A 24420-nucleotide genomic window follows, 5' to 3' on the forward strand; every position below is an offset into this window, starting at 1 on the left:
TGGCGGGGAAATTGCAGAACCGGGCATCTTGCATCCCGGGGTCCCACAAGTGCTCAGACAACACCCCTGGTCTGACGTCCACCTGGGGGCACCACAGCAGTCCCTGGAGGGGTTTCTTGGCTGAGACTTAGGCCAGGACAGAGGACCCGCCCCCGCCCCAGCCTCTCTCCGGTGCAGCCCTCATCTGCTTTCTCCAGCAGAGCTGCCATCCTCCCCAACTTCATGGTGGAGCCCTCGCCGCCGCCCCCCGCCCAAGTAGAAAACTGAGAAAATTCCCCCTCTATGGTAGGGCAAGCCATGGAAAAAACCTTTCACCGGAAATCGCAGAGAATTGAAACAAGGTTTTGCCTAAACAAGAGGTTTTTGTCCTTAAATCTCCGATCCCTGCCTCAAATCACTAAGACTCCAGGGAGCGTGGCAACAACTTCAGGACGCACTTGTCCCCGGAAACTGCGCGGCGGGGGCTGGAGACCCAGGAAAGGGCCAGCTGCGGGGAAGGCCCAGCTCAGCCGGGCCTCAGGGCGTTTGGAGCGCGCCCTTTGCCCCGCGGGTTACCCAGCTGTGAGGCCGCTCCTGGAGGGCGTGCGCTCCGCACCTCCTCCGGCCTCGGCGGATCAGGCGTCCGCGGTGGGCTGCGCGCTCCCTGCTCCGATCCCTGCTGCACGACGCCGGAGGTGTGGCTCCTGCAATTGGTACCGAAGACGAGGACAAGGCGGCCTGAGGCGCCCACGAGGGACGGGGGCGCACGGTGCCCGCAACCCCCGGGGGCGGCAGGAGGCAGAAGCTGGAGACGCCGGGAAGCAGGAAGACCTCTCCCGGGTCCCACGGCTTCCACAGCCGTCTCCAACCAGATCTCCAGCTCCTTCCATCCCGGCGGCGACCTACCCCTGGCCATCGGTCTGCGCCGCCGGTGGAGCTGGGCTCCGGGAAGAGGAGGTCACCAAGTCCCCTCTGATTGGACGGCCGCGAAGTCCCAGAGGGCGCCTCCGCACCTTAAAGCAGGAGCGGCGCGAGGGGAAGGTGGAGCACTCCGCAGCCCAGCCCTGCGCGCGGCAGCGAGAGGTGGGGAGGAGGGGGTCGGGGGAGAGGACGGAGAAGAGAGAGGAGGGAGGGGGAGGGGGAGGAGGCGGAGGCCACCAGGAGGCGGGGCCGAGGCGGGACCCAGAGGCCCCGGCGCGGGGAGGCCCCGGCGCGGGGAGGCCCCGGGACCGACCGACTGCCGGACGGACGCGTTAGCCGGTGAGCGGCACCCACGCGGCGGCAGCGTCCGGCGCGCGCGCGGACCCCGGGGCGGCGCGGGCCGGGCCGCATGAGCACCTGCCTGCCCGGCGAGCCCTCGGGCCCCGGAGGCGCGGCCATGGCCGAGCTCAAGTCGCTGTCGGGGGACGCGTACCTGGCGCTGAGCCACGGCTACGCGGCGGCGGCGGCGGTGGGCCTCGCCTACGGGGCGGCCCGGGGGCCCGAGGCGGCCCGCGGCTACGGCGCGCCGGGCCCGGGCGGAGACCTCCCCGCGGCGCCCGCGCCCCGAGCTCCGGCCGCGGCGGCCGAGAGCAGCGGCGAGCAGAGCGGCGACGAGGACGACGCCTTCGAGCAGCGGCGGCGCCGGCGCGGACCCGGGGGCGCGGCGGACGGGCGGCGGCGGCCCCGGGAGCAGCGCTCGCTGCGGCTGAGCATCAACGCGCGGGAGCGGCGGCGCATGCACGACCTCAACGACGCGCTGGACGGGCTGCGCGCCGTCATCCCGTACGCGCACAGCCCGTCGGTGCGCAAGCTTTCCAAGATCGCCACGCTGCTGCTGGCCAAGAACTACATCCTCATGCAGGCGCAGGCCCTGGACGAGATGCGGCGCCTCGTGGCCTACCTCAACCAGGGCCAGGGCTTGGCCGCTCCGCTGGCCGCCGCGCCCTTGACGCCCTTCGGCCAGGCCGCCGTGTACCCCTTCTCCGCCGGCGCCGCGCTGCCCTGCCCAGATAAGTGCGCCGCCTTCTCCGGGACGCCCTCGGCGCTGTGCAAACACTGTAACGGGAAGCCGTAAGGGCCGCGGGCCGCCCCTTCCGCACGCGTCCTGCATTTTACCTTGCCCCCATGACTGTGTCACCCTGCCCTCCCCGGACCCCGCCCACGGGGAGCAGGCGGCCAGACCTCGCTTCCAGCCCTTACGTGCTGAACATTTGGGCCCGCGGGAAGCGCAAAGCCCATCCGGGCGCGGGATTGAACCGGACAGCGGGGCGCTGGTATCCATGCCCTGGAGCCCGCAGCGCCCAATGGGTCCCCTCCCGACGCCCCAGCCCTCGACCCTGGAGACGGGACGGGGGTGACCAAACGTGCTTGTCCGGCCGCCGCCGCTCGGCCTCAAAAAGAAAACCAGGATGGTCGCGACCCCCGGGCAGGTGGTCCTTCCCTGAGCCACCCGGGGGTTCGCGGAGCGCGGGACAGAGCGTAGCCCACCTTGGCGGGTCGTGGCCTCGCTTGGGAGCGCGTCTTTGGCCCCCGTCGGCCGCTCTTGCCAGACCTCCGGGCCGCGCTCCGGGTGGGCGTGTCCCCGAGGACGCACCGCGCCCGGCACCTTCCACCCCTGCCTGCTCCAGGACCCCCGCGCCGCAGCAGCGGAGCTGCGGGATGAGCCCCGCCCCGGCTCCGCAGCTGTCGTTTTCAAAGAAGCCGGGCCGCGGGCTCAAGAAGACCCCGGCCAGGAGCTTTTCGGCTCCCAAGTCTGTTGTGTTTGTTTTCTTGCTTGCCTAGAGGTGAGCGGACGCTAACGCTGGCTGCAGAATTCGTTCCCTAAACAGCCCCTGGGCTCCCCAGCCACCAATGCCCCCGCCGGATCGTCCACAGCCCGGCACGGCCCGGGTGGAGCTGGATGGAGACCTCGGCGCGCCCTCTGCTTAAAGGCGGCTGCATGGAGGAGGGGTCCTGGGGTGTCAGGGGAGGGCCTGGTCTAGCCCTGACGACCGGCCAAGCCCCCAGCCCACCAACCCCGCACATTTCCGGGAGAGGAGACCGGGCCACGGTGAGTACGCTGGTGGGGGCCGCGCCCTGGCCGGTGCGAACCGTGATGGGGTCTCTTTTAAAGTCGGTGTGAGGACGGGGTCTGTGTTTTTTAAAGTCGATGCTCAACTCAGAACTCTGCCACTAGCCGGGGTCCACCACCCCCCGCCCCCGAGCACAGCCGGCCGCCGCCCTGGGGGACCGAGCTGTCCTCGCCAGTTTGCGCTGGAGCGGCTCTGCTACGATATCCGGCTTTATTAACCCAATTTCTTCGGCTGTCGCTAATGCTATGCTAATAGGGAGAGAGGACCTCGGCCCTGCAAAGCAGCCTGTCTACAGCAGTTAACTTTAATTAATACATTTCAAAAGACCCTTTTGTATTTGCAAAATGAAGTGTGTGATTAAGTCTTATTCATAAAGACATATGCTTAATACTGGTTTCTGCTAATTTCCATATTTATTTCTTATTGTCTTTTTTTCCCATAACAGACTAGTTTATCAGTTTTGCACATTCAAAAAGCTGAGTGTTGGAAACTGTTGCAAATTTCTTTTAGATAACTGCATACCCAAGTGTCACCAACTTCTAGGGTCATTTCAAAGTGACCCTAAATCAACTTTATAAATTACTTATAATTTGAAACAGAGTTGCTTATTCTGGTTAAAGTACATCATTTATATTCAGAATAAAGTATTTGATTTCAACTAATTTTTTGAATAATATGATTAAATTTTAATATCAATTTAAATGGTGTTCGTTTGTGACTGAACTCATAATTTCAGTGTTCAGGGAGCTGTGTCAGTTTGGGCCACATGCTTCTAAATCACAGAGTCCAAAGAGTCTCTAAGACACAGACAACTTATCTGTAAGCAGCCGCTCAGCAAATGTATGAAATAATAAGAAAACTGTGAAGGAAAAAAATCTCTCTGCCCCCTCTAGGTGAAAAATAAGAATTTTTAAAAAGAGCCATTTAAGTAATCAGAAGTCCTTCCAATAACTTCGTTTAAGTAAAAGTTAAATTAAATTTAAACTTTTCTTTTTTTTCTTAAAGCTACAAAGCTGTTTATCAACTGTTCTCCAAAAATGTCAGCGTGCTGTTCCCTGGGGTTGAGTGGAGGAGTTTTTCAAAGTGAAGTTTGGTGGGTTTCTTGACAGCAGCTGCTAATCAAGCAACCTGGAATATCAAAATAAATGTCGTTTGGCCTCTCCCAAGTTTGCACAGCAAACTCCTCATTCTAAGACAACCTAGACATTGGAAGAACATTCCCAGCTCGAAAGGTCTGACTGCCCCCACCCCCCCGCCCCGTGGCCTGTTTGCCCCAAGTATAACCAACAAGGGGTGCCTATTGGCGCTGCCTGTCTCTGTTGCCAGAGACTCTCTGGAAACTTTTGATGGGGGTTCTGGTGTTTTCCCCAAAGCCTTGCTCTCCTACAGGGGTGGCACGAATTGCTGTGAATGAACTTGAAAAAACTCATCACCCCGCACCTAACCCAGAGCACCTAACCCAGAGCTCGCCTCTCGCCAGCACTGGGGGAGGAATTAAGTAGGAAAGAGCTTTGCCTGGAGCTTGGATTTGACACAGCTTGTTCTCAGAGGAGCAAGATATTAATGAGAGCCCTTTAAACCGGGGTTGCCCCAACAAGGAGAGTGCCGGCCGCGTGTGGAATCTTACAATTTCTGGTGGCCACGTTAAGAAAAGGAAAGAGAAGTAGATGAAATTCGTTTTAATGACTTTTATTTATTCCAACATAGCCCAACTATTACCATTTCAACATGTAATCCATATTCTTAAATTCTCAGGGAGACCTTTCACATTCTCTCTTTTTTCTGCCGAACCTTCAGAACCCGATGTCTTGCGCTCAGAGCCCGTCTCAATTCAGAACAGCCCATTTCAAGTGCTCAGTGGCCACGTGTGGCTTGTGGCCGCCCCAGTGGAGAGAGCAGATAGGTGGTAAAAACGCAAAGCATTCAAACTGCATTTGAATAATAAGCAGGAAACCTCCGTAAATTCAGGGAATACATTCTAGTGCTAGACAAATAGGAAAAGCTTTGTCCTGTCACTCTCTCAATCCTGGGTCACCAATCTTGCCGGAGCCGGGGCGGGCAGCAAGAAGAACCATCGTGAGTTTTCTACCAAGAGTGGAAGCCGTGTGTCTACTATTTGCTGGTCCCAGTGCATCAGCCTTGCACGAGCCAACCACACCCACACCTAGGGAGGCAGCGGAGTGACTGTGGGGTCCTCCCCACTCTGGCCAAGGCATTGTCTTGAGCCAACAGAGCCTCTTCCTCTACTGACCCCACAAATGAAGGGGCCGGCCACACTGGCTGCTGCTTGAGTGACTCTCAGACCAAGACTCCTTCATGCTCAGGTTAGGAGCCCGTGAAGCCTGGCTCCTTGGAGCTTGGGGCAGCCTTCTCAAGCCCAGTGGCTCCGTAGGGGTCCCTGGCTGGGGTCAGAGGAGGCAACTGGCTCCGCCAAGCTCCTGCACCCCATCTTCATTCATTAACCAACATGACTGGCGTGGCCCCGGGGCTTTTGGTTCAGATGGTGCCCAAGCTACTTTACGCCCAAAGATCTTTGTTTTCCCTGGTAAGAAATTCACGCACCTAAAACAGCATCCCTGGTTTCCGGTAATGGCATCCAGACTCCAAGGGCAGAACTCTACCCAGACCTGGCTCTGCCCCCAAGGACCAGGAGTATGGACCACGCAAAGGCCATCCAGCCCACATGAGTTCATAGACAGGTCCTCAAGTACCAGGCACGTGGCTTCCACTGTTTCAGTTTGTTGATTTCATCCCAAAGGTGGGATTTCCTTTTCAGTTCTTCACAGAAGAATCCTTGGGGAGCCTTGTTTCCCCTTAGGAGTAATCTGACACTTGCTTTGCCAAATACGCCTGTCTTATTTCCTTGCAGGTTGGGAACATTAAGAGAAGAGGTTCTGCCTCAGAAAGGACAGATACTGTTTTCCTGAAATGATGGGGGAAATGCACCAGCCATCACTTGGACCGGCGGGGCCGGCCTGGCCTCTCCCTCGGCGTCTGCGGGGGCTCCCACTGCAGCCTCGGAGCTGAGGCCTCTGGGCCCTGGTTAATCCAACAGAGAGTGATTACAGCAATGTTATCATGTGAATTTGCTTGTGAGATGTTTTTAGTCTTTAATCGCTTTTGGTATCCCATTTGAAGGGATGGAAATAGAGGGATTTATGATGTATTAAATCATTTCTCCAACAATTACCTCTTTGGGCTCATAACTCTAGATGTTTCAACTCCCCAAGTAAAGTCTGTTCCATAAAATTAGAAAGTTAATACACATTTGCACATTTAACCCCAAAGGAGCAAAACCCACATTACCATAAATGCAGAAAGGCTGAAATAATTAGCAAAGTGACCTTTGATCCAGTGTTTTCCCTGTTTTAAAAAGTGACTTGTGCCGTTTTCTTTCCAGTCTGAAGTGCCCGAGGCCTATGCGTTCATATCACGGTGTAAAAGCTAATTTTCAAGTGTGGCTCTCTGAGTGGGAAGACGGCCAGGATTATTCTGGAGGTTAACATGAGGCGGGTCACACTTGTAAGATGCACGTGTGCGAGGGGGTCTCTGAATAAACCCTTTCTGCTCTGTGGTCGGCTCTGTGGAACTGACCAGCTGGTGCCTGGTGGGGATACAAAGGGAAGCTGCTTCGTGGCCCCAGGGCCTCAGCCTGTGTGTCCTCGAGGCACAGCCCTCAGAACGCAGTGCAGAGCCACACGTGGGCCTCTGCCCCCCACGACACGCAAGGCCTCCTGGGGTGGCAGCCCCACCCGGTGCCAGCCGGCCTGCATGCACGGTGCTGCCACCAGGGACGGGAGCGTGGTCCTAGCTCAAGGCCTTCGCGGAGCAGCTCGCCAGTGCGCTGGAAGTGGCCCAGCCTTCCCAGCGGCCTGGTTCCGCCTCCAAGCCCCGTTTTGTCTAAAGCAATGAGCCCACAGTCAGTTGCTCTCCTGGGGGCCCTGATTCAGCCTGACGGGAGCCCAGTCCCCCCAGTTCCCGAGGACGGCTCTCGGTGCCCTAATGAGGCCAGGCCAGCCTGGGAACCTGGCTTCAAATCCCGAGACACATGCAGGACCCGCAAGGCTCTCTGATATCCACAAGGCATCTGCCAGGATGCGTTGTTGTCGCCTTCGTCACCCTGCAGCCCGCTGGCCTGCGGTGCCGGAGCTGTGTCCTGGCCCTCCCAGTGTGTCCCTGCATTTGACTGCAGATGGCACCCAGGTTACAAGATCCCTGGGAACAAGCGGCCGGTCTCTGCACCTCGTGCGTACAACCAGAGCCAGCGGACACCTGGCGACACGAGTCAGGGTCGGGCTCAGCCCCCACCTGCCTGGGGGTCCGGAGAGCGGCTCGTGTGACCCAGCCCCGCATGGCCACCGAGCAGGCAGGAGCCCGGTCCCCTCTGCCAAAGTCACTCCAAGTCCTGGGACGGTTTGTACAGAGCAGCCTGGACGCCGTCCACTGACCACAAGCTGGTCTCTCAGGAGTGGACACATCTACACGGTTTAGTAATAGGGACGCGGAAACCCCACTGTCTGTGAGTCACTCTCTGGCCTGTGGTGCCCAGATTGTGGGTGGGAGGGGCCGTGTCTCAAGCCTCTGGGTGTTAAGACCCTTCCTCCTTCCAGCACATCCCTGACCAGCACAACTGCCGGTGTCCTTGCAGCCCTCAAATATCACAGATTTGGGGTCTCATGACCCTGGTCACTGCCCCCAGTGCAGTGCTGGTTGCATGTGGTTTGGGAAGGGATGCCTGATCCAGGAGAACAGCTGACCGGCCGCCTTCAGCCTTCAGCGCGGCCTGGAGCCAGGTGGACACAGGCTGGGGCAACCATTCTCTCTGCCCAAGCATCACCCGAACTCACATGCGGGTGTGCGCGTGGGTGAGCACGTGTGTGTCCGTGCCTGAATATACATGCAAGTCACGCTGTAAACTGTTTCATCCCCTGCCGAGGCCAACTCGTGCCCATGGGGGCCGGAAGAGGAGCTCATTGCTGCTCGGCTGTCCTGGAAGGTGGGTGAGATGCCCCTTCGCGGGCAGCAGACAGGACCCAAGAGAGGAGGTTTCCACGTGGTCTCAGGGAATGTCCTCACAGTGAGGGAGCCTGGATGGCCGTGTGGCCACAGTCAGGAGTGACTGCAGAGAGGGGTCATGGAGAGCTATACGGGGGGTGAGAGTGGCGTTCCCTGAGTTGCGGTCACTTCCCTGGTCACCCAGCCTGGCCAGCCCCAGCGCCGGACCCTCCCCACCTAACCCACAGCCCATCCTGATTTCAGCAGAGGTAGAGGGGAGCCCTCCCTGCAGGACAGAGGTCTCTGGGCGTCAGGGGAAGCCGGAGGCCGCAGCTGCTAACTGAGCTGTAGGAACAGGGGCGGGTGGGGATCAGCACCTCCTAACGAGTATGTTGTCGGGCAATTCCGCCCTCATCTTCCACTTAATAAGGCTGGTTAAACAATGATTTTGAGGGGCCGTGCATCCCCTAAACCCCGTTCGTTCTCGTGGTGCACTCCCTCTGCACTGCAGGAGGTGATGGTTTATTACTACCGTGTCGGGAAGTGGCTGTGCCAACAGACGAGGGTCACGGGTGAACTTTCCAGGATGCTGCCTTCGTTAAGCGGCCTCGTTACAGCCCACAGAACCGCTCAGGACGTCGCTTGGAAGGAAGTGCTCTGCGTCCAACTGTTCCTTGCCGCCCTCCCTGTAGGGGAGCGAACAGTGTTTCCAGAGTAATGACAAGTGAACAAACAAGGTCAGGGGACCCCGCAGGCGGCTCCCGCAGGCATTCTGCCCCGTGTCCTGGGCCGGGACCGCGGAGCCCCAGATCCGTTCCCTCCCCGTCCAGGGACCCTGGTGAGGCAGCCGCGGGCTCTGAGCTGTCAGGAGGACTGAGGGGGGGTCCTGACATGCGGCTTCGGCCCCCAAACCCCTCGGTGCTTCATCAACGCCCGCTCTGCTCTGGGCCAGGTGAGGTAACGGTCCCACGTCTGCGACCACAAACTCGGGGTGGCCCTTTGCTGAAGGCCACGACCCCCCTCGGGCCACCAGCAGAGCCTGCAGTGGAGGAGATGCAGGGCAGCCACTCCAGAGGGGCCACGCGTTCACTCTTCACATAGCTGCTATCTCCTCTGTTTACTGTGGTGAAACATACTTAACGTAAAACTTACCGTTTAACTGTTTTAAGTGTACATTCGGCGGCATTAAGTACATTCACAAGGTCACGCAACCATCCCCACCATCTATTTTCAGGACTTTGTTATCACCTACAATTGGATTTTTTCAAGTCAGGCTTATAGACGTGTAACTGACACCCAGTAAAACGCACACCCGCCTTAGATGTAGTTCCTTGAATCTTGGTAAACGCATGCGGCCGTGAGCCACCCCTGGGCAGGGTATGCAATCTTGCCCTCATCCCAGAAAGACCTGTGCTCTCCGGACTCCAAAACTGCTGGTCTGCTTTCTGGCCCTATAGTGTTGCTTTTTCAGGAATGTCTTCTAAATGGACTCTTAGAGTGTGAAATTTGGGGGTCTGGCCTCTTCACTCAGCCTAGTATGTCCGAGCCTGGCCGAGGTTACCATCTGTGAAGTGGGGCGGTGATCTCAGTGGCACAGGAGACTTGGGGGAGCTTGAGGAGGGGTCTCCTAACCCTTAGCCCCTCACCTACCCCCATGGGCCGTGCATTGCTGTCACCATGATCCTACTGCACCCACCGTGGGTGCCAGTCTTTGAACGTCATGGGCCAGCTTGATTCCTGCAGAAGCAGCCCTGTGTGAGCCGTTGTGATCTCAGAGGCTTTGGGGGAGGAAGTGAGCGGCCCCACCTTGCTCTTTATGGGAAGGTTTCCAAAGATGGCTCCTGCTGGCCGTCCAGGGCAGCCCCAGAACGAGGCCCAGAATCCACAGCCCCGTCGATGCCGACTGCCCGTCTGTCTCCTGAATTTCTTCCTCTTTCCAAAAACACGTCCTCTCAAGGAACACCTGGGCGTGGTTTCCCCGACAGGGTGAGGGGTGGTGAGGGTTTGGGAAGGAGTCGCTGATGTGGTCCAGCCTCGGGAAAGGCGAGGGAGGGTGACCGCGGCTGACCCCCTGAGCTGGCCCGATGGCCACGCGCGTCCTCGTGAGGGGCCGGAACAGCGCGGGCCTGCGGTGGGCGCCCTAAGCACTGATTGAATGAGGTTGACAGCAGTGGTCACGGAGGGGCCCCGGGAGGGCCAGGAGGCAGGGGCCCCGTGATATCACTTTTCCGTGAGCTCAGCGCCCCGGGCTGCCACTAAAGCTGCTTGTCAGTTAGCGTTAACCTGGAGACGCCCAGCCCCTTTCTAGGAACCACGGAACAGAAGCCAGAAACCACGGACTCTCGTAAGGAAACGGGAAATGCTGACACACGTGCAAAGGGCCTCGGCCGGGGAGATGCGATCAGATCGTAGCTGGGAGATAAACCAGGGCCCAAGGGGCCACGCCTCACAGCCACTGTCTCGGCAAAAACGGGACCATGCCTGAGGGTTTTCTACTCAAATCTGGTGTCAGCTTTTTTCTCCTGTTGTGCTTTTTTGATAGAGAAAAATATGGAGAAGGCTCTAAGAAGCAAAGTGCCTGTAATGGGCTGTCGTCAGGGTAAATGCTGATGCCATTTACATGGGCTGAGGCCACGTGTGACCTGAGTGCCCCCAATATGCTGCCTGCCTTGTCCCGGTGGGACCTGCGGGTGCCCAGGGCACAGACGTCAGCGGGGAGCTGTCTTCACAAACAGGAGGCGTTCCTAATCCTCCGTGTGGCAGCTCAGTTATCTGTCCGGTGGCGAGGGGACGTTATGGATGAGGCTGTGATTAAATTTCCTCATGTAACGACCCTAAGTAAATCTTTGCAATTTTCATTTTGCGGAGATTTAATATAGATCGGGGCCCTGTTGTTGGCTCCCACTTTAATCCCAAATCACTCATTAGATGAAGACCAGCAGACGCCAGTGGGCGAGGCCTGTGGGCTGAGCCACAGACTGGACCCACAGGAGCGCGTCCAGATGGACGGCTGCTGCCCTCGTTCCGTGATGGGTGCTAATCTCAAACCCTGACCTGCTTCCTCCCCATTATGCATATTAAATGCAGCCAAAATTCTGGGGGTGGTGCGGTCCACGCCGCTCTCCCCAGATGTCTCTGGTCCCGACCCCGCCTGCCTACTCCACACGGAAGCAAACCCGCCTGGGAGCCAGGGCTGGGCGGTGCCCACTGACAGATCCACCTGGCCGGACATGCCAGCTGGGTTGCCAGGTAAACACAGGAGTCATTTTGAGTAAGACTCTGCCTGAAATAATTGCATGGGTCATACACTGAAAACGTGTTTCTTGATTATCTGACGTTCAGATTTCAGTGGGTGTCCTGTATTGGTATTTGCTGCTCTGGCCACTGTCCTCGGCCCCTCCACACTTAGCCCTGAGCCTCCCTGAAGCCCACTGACCAGGGCCACTCACGTGGCTGCAGACCCCACCCTGGCAGCCCTGCCTCCAAGGACTCAGTGGGTTTCCTGGGGGCCAGATGAGCTACAGAATAGCAGTCCCAGTGTAAAAGGAAAATGTGGGATCCTAGTCCCAAAATGATTCAGAATTACAGGATGGCAACAGCCTTCTGAGTGCTGGGCTCTAGGCACGCTGTTCAGACCACCGCCCGCGAAGCCGGTCCTGCTGGGGGAGGAGGGTCGCAGAGTCCACCCAGGCTGCACACCCAGCCCGACCAGGACGCCCCCTTCCCACCACCCTCCTCTTCATCCTACATGGCCCCTTTCATTCCGGGACCCAAGAGACACCCCCCACTCGGGCACGCACATGCACACACATGCACACACACCTCCACATGCATGTGTGTACCACGTATTCAGATATGTGCTCACATCTGCACGCACATGGAAATATGCACACTTTTGCACACATCCACACACATGCTCACATGCGTGCACACGCCTGCACACACATGTACTTCCTTTGGACACTTTGCTCATTTGGGAACATGGTGACAGGTCTGGCTTAGCTGTGTTGCCCTCTCTGTGGAAAGGCAACCTGGCCTTGTGGAAAAGGCGCAGGCCTTGGGCCAGCAGTCCTGCTGTGGGAACGCGTCCCTCGGCACAGTCGGGGCCCTGGAGAAAGACATCTCCAAGACCTCCTGCCAGCGACAGGGCCAGGAAGCCACTTGGCCGCACCCATGGGCCAGAACCAGGGTGATCACACTCACGGATATGGGCTGTTTCCACGACTGACCACGTGAAAAAGCAACAAGAAGCACTGTTTACAACAGGCTTCAAGGGGGGGTATTTACACAGATGTAAAGTCTCTCTGGAAGGACGAGACCCTGCCCTGAGGGGCTCCTAAGGAGGGGGCTCAGGGCCCAGCAGGCAGGTCAAAGGGGAAGTGGCTCCCAGTGGGTACTTCTATACTCTGAGCCCTCTTCCCACCACCGGGAATGTCTTTAATTAAAACCAGAAAGCAGCAGTCATGGGCTGAGTGGTGGCCCCCAAATATGTCCACATCCTAATCCCTGGACCTTGCAGATACTACCTTATATGGCTGATGACAAATTGAAATTATAAAGGAGTGACCACAGTTCAGGCGAACAAAAGTCGAGTCAAGCGGCCATTGAGGATCTGGTGTCAAGATGCGGCCCTGCCCCACCGAGAACTTGAACTTTCTCTGAACTGTAACAGGTCCGAGGACACCACCTGCCTGCTGCAACCTTGTGGCCTCAAGGTCTCCCCTGGTGACTATGCAGCCATTTCGGACCCCAGCCAGCAGCCTCACTTCACAAGCAGCCTCAATTCTCGCCAGCTCCAATTATAATTCTTTTTTAAAAATATTTATTTATTTATTTATTTTTGGGTGCATTGGGTCTTCGTTGCTGTGCGCGAGCTTTCTCTAGTTGCGGCGAGCGGGGGCTACTCTTCGTTGTGGTGCGCAGGCTTCTCATTGCGGTGGCTTCTCTTGCTGCAGAACACGGGCTCTAGGAACACGGGCTTCAGTAGTTGTGGCATGCAGGCTCAGTACTTGTGCCGCACGGGCTTAGTTGCTCCATGCCGTGTGGGATCTTCCCGGACCAGGGCTCAGACCCACGTCCCCTGCATTGGCAGGCAGATTCTTAACCACTGTGCCACCAGGGAAGCCGTCCAATCATAATTCCTGATCAACAACTCACGTAACTAACTGTAACCTTGCAGGGTTTTTTTTTGTTTTGTTTTGTTTATTTTGCGGTACGCGGGCCTCCCACTGTTGTGGTCTCTCCTGTTGCAGAGCACAGGCTCTGGACGCGCAGGTTCAGCGGCCATGGCTCACGGGCCCAGCCACTCCATCTTCCCGGACCGGGGCACGAACCCGTGTCTCCTGCATCAGCAGGCAGACTCTCAACCACTGCGCCACCAGGTAAGCCCCCTTGCAGGTTTTGCCTTTATAAGATCCCCCCCATTCTGTACTCTGACAGAACACAATTCAGGTGCTTCTTGAATCTGTGTCTCCCAGGCTGCAGTCCTTACAAACCCCAAATAAACTCCTTTTAATTTCAGTCAGGTCTCCATTTCTGAAATCTTGGTCGATATGGCAAAGTGTATGATTAAGGACCTTGAGAAGAGGCAGCTACCTGGATTATCCGGGTGGGCCCTACGTGCCGTTACGTGTGTCCATAGAAGAGAAGGCAGAGGGAGTTTGGGGACTCGAGCCACAGATGGACGGCCACGGCCAGAGTGGGCCCCAGCAAGGATGACCCTCCCTGGAGCCTCTGGAGAGAGCACGGCCATGCCTGCACTCTGACCTTGGACCTCTGGCCCCCAGACCGGGAGAGACTGCTTTTCTGTTGTTCAAACGCCAGTCTGTGTGCTCCGCTATGGCAACCACGGAAGCCACTGCAGAGCCCACCCTGGAAGGTACAAGGGCGCCCACCGCCCCTCGGGGCATAGCCAACTCCTCTGTGGCTCGGCCAGGCTCCTCTATGGCTTTATTCTCCCAGAGGAACAGGAGGGCAGGGAAGAGCCAGTGGCGGCTGCTCCAGGCCCCTGGCCGACCACGTGCACACCACCCCCTGGGTGCACACAGCACCCCCGTCCTGTCTGCAGGTCAGCCCGCAGGTCCCCAGAAACAGTGCAGAGCCACTTAGATGGACCCATGGCCTCTGGACCACCAGGAGCCACGTCGTGGAGTTGTGGGAGGGTCACGTGGACTCAGGCCCTGACAGTCATGTGATGGGCGCGCCTGCTGGACGCTCCAGCAACCCCAAGGCATCAGCCGTCCTAGGAAAACCTTCTTCATGTGTCACAGGTGGGAGGTGACGGAGCAGGTGAAGGGCCGTCTCGGGTCACGGCGGCTGCTGGGTCCCTCTGAGTCCTTTCCTTCCTTCCTTCCACAAGCACTGCCCAGTCAAGGGAGGTGGATGACTTCCCTCAGGAAGGGACTCTGCAGGGTCCCAAGCCCCCCAAAGCGCTGGTGAGGCAGGACCAACCTTGGCCTCTGACCCCGAGGGGTAGATCGTGACCCACCCAATGGGATCCAGCTCATGGTGGGAGGTACTTTACCATGAGCAGAGCCGGTGGGGATGTGGGGAGAGGGGAGGAGGCCCTAGGGCAGAGACCGGGGGCCAAGGGGTCCCCAACCCAAGTGCTGGTCACTCCACAGCAACCTTAACATTTTCTTCCCACCTGGAGACCTGACTGCATCCTTACTGGGTGTATCAGGTAGCTGTTGCTGCATTACAAATAAGCCCCAAACTTCACAGCCTGAAACAACAACACTCATTCGTTATCTCTCAGTTTCTGAGGATCAGCATTCAGGAGCGGCTCACTCAAGGTCTCCGGTGAGATGCAGTCCAGGTGTCAGTGGAGGCTCTGGTCATCTGGAGGCTGGACTGGGGCTGGACAGTTCCCTTCCAGGTTGGCTCGATCATGCAGCCCTGGGCTGGAAGCCCCAGTTTCTGGCCCCGTGGACTGTCCACGGGGCTGCCCCAGTGTCCTCACGACAGGGCAGCTGGTCCCCGGGGCCAACAGTGATGGATAACCTCGTCTTAGAAATCATAGACCAACCCTCCCACCACTTTTTATTCGTTAGAAGCACATCATTAGGTCCAGGCCACACTCAAGAAGAGGGAATTAAACCTTTCCCTGAGGCGAGGATTGTCAAAGAGTTCAGAGATGTATTTTAAAGCTACAACGTTAGCATAGTACCCTTGAAGGGATTGAATGAAAATCCCCCATAGATACCCCATCCTACATGTAAAAATGTTCCCACAAATAATCACAAGGTCTGAATTCAACCTTTAGACGTTCATTTCTTTGACTTAAGCATAAGTCAAAGTCAAAGTGTCCAGGTTCTATAGTTGGATGTGACTATCTCAACCAGGGGTCACATGTGAGGAACCTCCTCGTCAATCCTTTCCGAGGGCAGACTGCTATTGTCTCTCTGGGGATCTCTGCTGACTATCTTCTGGGCCACATCTGTCCCCTGGGCCCCACCTTCAGTGCCTGGGTCGTGCTCGGAAGTAGGAGGCATTTGATAAGCAGATGTGACCTGTCACCCTGGACCAGAACAGGGTCCCCAGCCACCTCCAGTGAGTTCCCCGGCCCCCGACGCCCAGCCCGAGCACTCAGGAGGCACAGCGTCCGATACACTGGCTCCATCAACCCCCTGGTATCAACCTTTATGGGCAGCAATAAATGCCGCACTTGTTACCGGAATGGGTTTAACTGCCGTAATGACTTTGTATCACAGGAGTGGCCATTCTGGGTCGGTTATAAAAACCACAATAATAAAACTTCCTCTGTGGTATTTTCGTTAAGTCTCCATTGTTCTGAAATGCAGGCTGTACTAGAACATTCTGGAGGGGGTGCTCTGCTGGGACATGGAAGGGGTCCTGGGACTGGAAGAGCCCACGGTCCCTGTCCCCCTGCAGACGCTCTGATCTGGCTGGAAAGGGGGAGGCTGTGATCAGCGGATGAGGCGTGCCTGACCAGGTAGGGCCCAAGGCCTGGACCAGCTGCTGGCTGCCGAGAGCCTCAGCATCCTGGGTTGTGAAATGGGGGTTAAGACTCTGCCGGGCCGGGAGGTGCACCCCAGCCCTGCCGCCTGCGGGACAAGCAAACACCCAGTGGGCTCCGCCTTCTTACTAATGGCCCGCCTGGGTCCCCTGGCATCACGTGAAGGGTCGATCAGGGTCCCAGAAACCAACCTGTGCGTGACTTTCCCAGTGATAACGCTGTTCTCCAAGACATGACCCTTTTTCTTCCCCACGTGGATCAGCTCCCAGGATTCATTCAGACCCTCACTAGGTCACCAGACACCAGGGCCAGGTGCTTCTCAGATGCTGGGACCCAGGATGCAGTGGCCTGAACCAGTGCCCCTCCCCCTGGGCTCTGCAGGGGTCCCTCCTGAGCTCAAGGTGATGGGGACACCGAGGACCAACACCACTGTCACCAGCATGGTCAGAACCAGCAACTCCGGGGTGCAAACGAGACCAGGACCGGCGCACCTGGAAGACCCGGCTCGTGTACCCCCGCCCCCCATGGGCGAGGCCAACTGTCCCAACCATCCCAGACCCTGTGGTCAGTTCTTCCTGAGCTACGCACACAACATTTGGAGAGCAGTGTTGGAACTCAACCCCAGGATTTAAAAACAACAATCGAGTTCAGGCTTTCTGCTGATTCGGGTAGTTCTCAGCATATACCCCTCCCCCCCAGGGCCTCCCATCCCCCAGGGCCCCCTTTCTCCTTCTCTACCTCTCAGTCTGGGGAGCGGTCTGCCTTCACGGGAGCCCTGGGCTGACCTCTCCCTCTGCCCAGGCGAGGACAGTGGCCTCCGTGGGTCCCTCTGTCTCTCGGATGCTTCTGCAGACTCTGGAGGACTCTTTGCAGCCAAAGCAAAAGGAGCCGCCACTGCGAGAGGCACCTGCCCCACAGCAGCCCCACCATGAATATTGACAGCCCTTCCTTTGTGACAGGAGTCCCGCCTGGGCCTGCTGCAGAGCAGAGTGGCGGCCGCTCTGAGATCCATGCAGCTTTTGTTGAGTGTCAGGACGCATGGTGTGACAGATGGACGCTCGCCTTCAAACCCCTGTGCCCGAGCCCGGCGCCGAGGGCCGGGATGTTTCTAGTATCACACATTTGCCTCGGGGCTTGTTTTAAATCCCACTTACCAGGGGCTCTGGCTTTTTATCAGTCAGACGCCTTAAGCACTTTGTCAACTTGGACATCTGGCCGCACAGTTCAAAAATTTTTTATTTGCTAAAATATTTAAGAGTGTGGCATGGGTTTCGCTGGGGACTTGAGCTGCCAGGCATATGTGGATGCCAGCCACTCCAGCAGAGAACCACTGAGCCCCTAGGCCGTGGCCCTGGCAGCAGCGATAGCAGGCCCCGTCCTGGTGGGCGCGGCTCCTCTGGCTGAAAAGTTAGTATTCACTCCATTCGGGCTGGGAACGCCTTGTCCCCCTCGAAACCGGGAGCAACTTAAGGCTGAGGGAGGGTCTGTGGACTCCCAGGACAGTCACAGTTGAAAACAGGATGCAAGTCCTTGGACACACGCGTCCACGCAGACCCTCAGCACGTTCCTTGTGCTGTTCAATACTAAAAAGGAGCCAAGGGCTTCCCTGGTGGCGCAGTGGTTGAGAGTCCACCTGCCAATGCAGGGGACATGGGTTCGCGCCCCGGTCCGGGAAGATCCCACATGCCGCGGAGCGGCTGGGCCCGTGAGCCATGGCCGCTGAGCCTGCGCATCCAGAGCCTGTGCTCTGCATCGGGGGAAACCACAACAGTGAGAGGCCCGCGTACCGCAAAAAAAAAAAAAAAAAGGAGCCAAAACCAGGAATCGACCAAATGCGCACCAGCTGTGATCAACAAAAGGGGTCCATCTAGATGTGGGCTATTACTCAGCTACACACGACAATGTGGATGAACCTTGAGGACATCATGATCAGGGAGAGAAGCCAGACACAAAAGACCGCACAATGTGTGATTCCACTTGCAAAATGCCCAGAATAGGCAAATCCAGGGAGACAGAAAGTAGATTAGTGGCTGCCAAGAGCTGGGGGTCAGAGGGGGTTGGGGTGACTGCTAAGGGGTACAAGGTACCCTTTTCAGGTGAAGAAAAAGTTACCCTGATCGATTACCAAAGGTTGTTAATGATCAAGCGTCCCCGGGTGCTGGGCACAGCTGTCTGCTGAGGACACAACAGTGAGCAAGAACAGCTGGCCTCGGCTCTGGCAGAACACACAGTCGAGAGCAGGCGCAGACAGTAACCAGATAAGTTAGCCTGAGACGAAGGAAGACTTCCTGGAAGAGGTGACCTTGGGCGGAGCTTGGGAGGACGGGGGTGGGGGATCCAGGCAGAGGACGAGCAGGTGCAGAGGCCCCAAGGCAGCAGCATAGCCCTAAGGGATGAAGGACGGGTGACCCGGTGGAGAGGGACGGGGTTGGGGGGGTGATGCCAGGCGCCCGGCGGAGCAGAGGCCAGGGGCGCAGGGCCAGAGCGGGGAGGGTCCCCAGAGCAGTGGTCACCCCTGTAGAAAGAAGGTGGGTTCCAGGGCAGCTCGCATGCCTGGAATCAAACCTTTCCCTGAGCCCTGCCATGGGCCAGGCCAGGGAAGTCCCTCCCATGATGGCCTTGTTTTAGCCGTGGTCCCTCACACTCTCCAGAGAGTGACCCCAGGGTCACTGGCAGAGGTCATGCAGCTTCCAGGCAGGGCCTCAGCCCAGGTCTGTGTCCAGAGCTCCCGTCCAGCCTGCAGTGAGGACCCCGGGATCGAAGACTCCTGAGAAGTCCCAAGAGGCTGGCCAGGGCCATGGGGCTGCATCCTGGCTCCGGCAGCCAAGGGCCCCCACTGTCGGGCAGGGGGCTTGGTGCCAGGTGAGGGCGCATCTCCATCCCACACCCTCTCCTGGACCACCTTAAGGAGCCACCACCGAGTTTCACATACATGCCCCCTTCCAGAAGCAACAAGAACCCCCGTGTGTCCAGTGAGGCATCTGCTGCTCAGACAAGAGCAGATTCTCCTGCTCACCTGGCTCCTTCCGGAGAGTCCTGAGGGTCAATTCCAGGATGAAGGGGCCATGAGATGGATCTATCTTCGCGTGTTAAGGAGGCATTACCCGGGAGCCCTGGGAGGATGGGAGTTACAGACCGCAGGTATGGGTCTGGGAGTGGCGACCTCGGGCTATGGGGGCTGGGTGGGGTGGGCAGGGGAGGCCCTCACTTGTTTTCTGGCCTAAACATAAGACTTTCTCCAGGCTCATCCCACTGCCCTCAGACTTGGGACCAGAGGGAAGGACGCTTGATACCAGGACTGGACCTCAGATTAGAGATGGAGGGGATGCTCCCGACCACGCCCCCTTGGGGAAGCACCAACTCCTGGGCCCTTGCTGGGTCCAGCCTCCAGCAGAGAAGGGCACCAAGCTCTGGGGCTGCACACAGTCTGGGGACCCCATCCCCAAACGCCCACCCCAGGACCGGGCCGACGGGAGACGTCGAGAGGGACAGAGTGTGGAAGGACAGGTCCTGGACGCCACAGGGAAACTGAGCCCCCTTGGGTCTGGAGCATCCACCTGGCCACGACAAGGACACTCCTGGGAGGCAGCAGAGGGGAGGGGAGGCTGGAGGAGAGGGCACTGCAGGGCACAACCTGGGGAGACGGTCCCAGGGGCTGCGGGTCACACATCCCATCCCCAGAGAGGCCGGCGGTCAGCGAGCAGGGCTCCTGCACCCAGACCCCGCCGGCCTTGGATGGGCCCAACCTGCTCTCACCGGCCCACTGCCTCCTCTCCCGGCCCATCACTTCTCACGACCCCCGGGGCCCCCCGCTGTCCCCACCCTGTGTGCAGCCATGGCACCGGCCCACCCCAGGACCCCTGCCTCCACTCAGCCTGCCTGCTCCCCCAGCCTCTTGCCCGCATCACCCATCTGCAGGACAGAGACAGCCCCCCAAAGAGACCCCACGACATGTTGGCCAGCGCACCTCTGCACCCCCGGATCCATCCCCAAGCCTCGTGCCAGGACTTTCCGGGCAGCAGAGGAGACCCTGGAGGCTCCCATGCCACCAACTCATCCCGACAGTCTCTCTCCGAACAGCGGTTCCCTGAGCTGGCCCAGCGAGGCCTTTACCTGCCCCCTCCGTGCCCACTGGGCCTTCGCATGCCTGTTCCCGGAGCCCCGGGGGGCCTTCACCCGTCACGCCCACCAGATCCCAGCCAGACGCCACCTCGGGTAAGCTGCCCGGAACCCCCTCGGCCTGTTTGCTGAGCTGGGTTGGTGCCAAGTCAGAACCTTGAACAGGGCCTGGGACGGGGAGCCCAGCAAGGACCCCGAGAGGGGTTCACAGGGCGATCACCTCGACTCCCAGAGGGGACAACAGCAGGTGTGATATAGCAGCAGGGGTGAACCACTCGGCCTGGCCTGGGAGAGATGTCAGAGGCGGGGAGGTGGGGTGAAGGAGGTGGGGAGAGCTGGCCTCGCTTGGCAGCCCACGTGCCCACATGGCCCCCAGCCGAGACGCTGTGTCCTCGCCACTTCTTCTAAGGGGACACTGTCCTCCTCTCAAGGAGACAGCCTCTTCCCTCCTCCTCAGGGGGAGCTTTCATGTCCCACAAAGGCCCAGAGTCGACAGGAAATGCTCTGCCCGTCCCGTTCTCCGATGGCCTCGTGTCTCAGGCTGACCCAGGTCACCTGCATGCCCTGATGATCCCCCGGCTTCTGTCCTGCGCCCGGTCCCTGGGGAACCCCGGTGGGCCTGGGGCCTGCAGCCCTCTCCGCCAGCAACACCAGGACACAAGCCAGCAGGTTTGGATTCTGTTGTTTCTCTTACCTTTAGATGTTCAACAGCATGAATATTCTTATTTTTTATTTAAAACTAATTTGGAGCTCTCACTCTCCAAGCGGCTTCTAATCACCAAAAAGCGCCTGCAGCAAGAGCTGATTGACAGGCCAACGTGGCCACTTCTGAGGAACAAATCGGCCATTGGCAGTGCCACATACAAAGGGAAAGCACCAAGCGCTCGTTATTTATGAGCTATTAGGGAAGCGCAATCAGCATCTGCTCCCCACATGGGCAAAAACACCTGTCAGACATCAGGAGGCCGTAAAACGCACACGTTTAACAGTCACTTTGTTTAAAAAGTCATTAAAATTGAATGTCAGCTAAAACTTAGGAAAACATTTATTCTTCAAACCCCTTTGAATCTTGCTGGTGAGCAGGAGACAGGACTGTTTCTGCCGGGACAAAGACACGAGTTTGTAAACAGGCAGGCGAGTCCCCGGAGCGGCCACAGCGACAGAACAGGACACGGGAGAGGAGAGGCGTCCGTCAGGGCCCCGGACAGAGTGTGGGACCTGGGATGCCCGCTGACCGGGGCCGAGGCCGGCCCTCCGCCCACAAGGAGGCAGCTGCCGGCCCCCGCTTCTTCTTCCCCCAGAGCTGCCCATTAGGGCCAGTTCTGGAGACAAGTCCGCGTGGGGACTCACGGGCGCAGGCCCAGGATGGGGTCCGAGCAGCAGGCGGGGCCGGGGGTGCTAACTCAGGAGCCAGAGCAGGGCCGGGCTGGCTCCGAGGGGTCTCCTGCTGCAGGGTTGAGACCCCCGGCCGCCCCTGCCCACGTCCCGCTGCGTCCCAACAACAGAGGGTCCCAGGGACAGACACTGGCCCGAGGCCGCCCGCTGCCACAGTCTCGACTCAACACGGACGGACTGTTGAGGATGCACAGGGGCTTGCATCCGGCGGCAGCGGCAGGAAGCCCAGCACCCCCCAGCCCTGCCGGACGCGGGCAAGGAAGGACAGGCTTGCAGGAGCCGCGCCCTCGGCCGGGGCTTCAAGCTCGGGTCGGGCACAGGCGGGGACGAGGGATCGGCCGGCAGTGGGGACTTTGGCTCAGCTGCTTTGGCCCAAGAATGTTGGTCTTGCCCAGATTTTGCCCAGCCTTTGCCCGGGGCCTGCGAGGTGCTCAAGGCTGCGTTTTGTCTTGAGCAACGGGTATTGGAAGGAAAATGTCTGCTTGGCGGCAGTTAGGGCTTCAGACGTGCCCAGGACAAGAGGGTGAGGTGGCCACGGGCCCCAAAGAGACTGGACCTTATGACTGGCAGATTTTGACATAGTCCAAGTAGCTGAGCCTTGTGTGTTTTTCACATAAAAGAATTAACCCGGGCTTCCCTGGTGGCGCAGTGGTTGAGAGTCCGCCTGCCAGTGCAGGGGACACGGGTTCATGCCCCAATCCGGGAAGATCCCACATGCCGTGGAGCGGCTGGGCCCGTGAGCCATGGCCACTGAGCCTGCGCGTCCGGAGCCTGTGCTCCGCAACGGGAGAGGCCACAACAGTGAGAGGCCCACGTACCGCAAAAAAGAAGAAAAGAAAAAAAAAAAAAGAATTAACCCTAGGAATTCCCTGGGGGTCCAGCGGTCAAGACTCCGCACTTCCACCGCAGGGGGCAAAGGTTCAGTGCCTAGTCAGGGAATTAAGATCCTGCAAGCCGCGCAGCGTGGCCAAAAAAAAGAAAAACAGAAAAAAAAAAAGAATTAACCCTGGTGAAAATCATTTCAGAAAAGGAAACATGGAAACAGAAATGATGGAAGTAGTGAGCGGCCCCGTGGACGGACGACTGAGGAAGCCAGCCACGCCCCCCGTCGGGAGACAGTGGTGGGGACAGGGCTGCAGCTCCGGGACCCTCCCCAGCTGCCTCCTTTGGGCCCGTCCGTGTGCAGATCATCCACTTGGGGCAAAAGTGCCTGAGGGCAGGAGGCCAGACTCATTGGCCTGGGGAGGAAACTCCAGGAACCCGTGCCGCTGAGGGTCCCCGGGGACACACCGGCCCGGACCGCGAGGTGCTGCAGTGCCGCGAGCGGCTCCCACCCCCGAAGCCCCAGCCCGACCAAGCTCGTCCCGCAGGCAAGGGGGGAGGGGCTGCCCGTGCCCAGCTCGAGGGTCCCTCGCATGAGCGCCCGGGCGCCTGGGGGCTTGCCCCACCTCCTCTGGGAGCAGGGCCCAGCTGCACTGTCACCAACTCACCTCCATTCCCTGGGCGCTGGGAGCGGTTCATCCCTGCCGCGTCTCCTAATGCAGCTCGGGCATTTCGTCCTTGTTGAGCGTACGGAGAGTCCCAGACATGGCAGACGTACGTCCCTCCCAAGCTCGGAGGGGCTCTGGGAGCCCCCAGCTTGGGATGCGGGGCCTGCCAGGCGGGGCCCCCTGCAGATGAGGCCGAGCTGGAGACTGGCTGCGGGAGGTCATGGGGGTGGTTTTGACACCCGCCGGGGGGGAGCAGGGCCGGAGTTGGGGCGCAGTGCACCGCAACAGAAGCCTCCACCCCCCCATGGGGAACTCTGGAGCCTGATGACCTTTAGGATTGTCCTAACTGAGGCCTAGAGGCGGGGCCTTAATCCCCTGCAAGCTGACAAGTCACACTGGGGGTCAACCCTGGGAAAGAGACTCAACAGTGAGCTGTCAGCAGCCCCCTCCGCATCCTTACGGGGGATCCAGGCGGCCCATAGCACCCACTAGGTCTCCACAGCAGCCTCTCCTGGCTCCTATGGCCCTCGGTTCAGGGTAGGTGGAAACGGGAGAGCCGCACTGTTATGAGCTGAATGATGTCCCCCCAAATTCATATGTTGAAGTCCCAACCCCCAGGAATTCAGCATGTGACTGTATTTGGAAATAGGGCCTTTCCAGAGGTGATTAAGGTAAAGTGAGGCCCTTAGGGTGGCCCTGGACAGGGCTGACCGTGTCCTGATGAGAAGAGGAGATCAGGACACAGACGCACACGTGACGACCACGTGAGGATGCAGGGAGAAGACAGCCGTCTACATGTCCAGGGCAGAGGCCTCAGGAGGAGCCCTGCCCACACCTCGACCTCAGACTTCCAGCCTCCAGGACTGTGAGAGGATCTGTGTCTGTTGTTCAAATCCCCTTTCTGACCGCTTGGTCCTGGTAGCCCTAGGACAACACCACCAGACCCATCCTGAAAGCGCTGGCTGCTCTGTGCGGAGGTGCCGGGTTCTGTTAGTAAAAACGCGTCAACGGGCATGCATGAGAGTAGAAGGCAGGAGGAGAAGGGGCCAAATGGTGCAAAGTGTCCCATTGGGTGTGGCAGGGAGGGGGCAGTGCAGGCAGCAAGGGGGCCTCCACGCCCCCACCCCCTGCCAGACCTCCCCTCCCCCAGGTCTCCTTCCAACCCCAGCCTGAGTGCTGGCTGAAGGTTCTCCCAGCCAGAGGAGGGAGGGAGAGCAGGAACCATGCACAGGCTTGCAGGATGGTGATGAAAGCTGATGCATTAGCTGCTGCATTAGCTGGACAGGCTGTATCTCACGTCGCTGTCCCTGCACGCTCAGTGGTGTCTCCCAAGGTCTGTCCTTGGCACTGATGCTCTTCTGGCTCTTCCCTAAAGCAGCTCCTAGGTCCACTGCCCACCTGGCCAAAGGCA

General features: G+C 58.7%; 1 protein-coding gene across 1 annotated transcript; it reads left to right on the forward strand.

Annotated features, from left to right (window-relative positions):
* Positions 1 to 1309: 1309 nt before the first annotated feature.
* BHLHE23 (basic helix-loop-helix family member e23) lies at positions 1310 to 2035 on the forward strand (the record flags this gene model as incomplete). The annotated part of the gene is made up of 1 exon (XM_082643491.1): positions 1310 to 2035. One exon carries the CDS (start codon positions 1310 to 1312, stop codon positions 2033 to 2035), a length of 726 nt encoding a protein of 241 aa, XP_082499617.1.
* Positions 2036 to 24420: the final 22385 nt, after the last annotated feature.

The sequence above is a fragment of the Mesoplodon mirus genome (assembly GCF_964341445.2).
Source record: "Mesoplodon mirus genome assembly, chromosome: 15".
NCBI classification, from domain to species: domain Eukaryota; kingdom Metazoa; phylum Chordata; class Mammalia; order Artiodactyla; family Ziphiidae; genus Mesoplodon; species Mesoplodon mirus.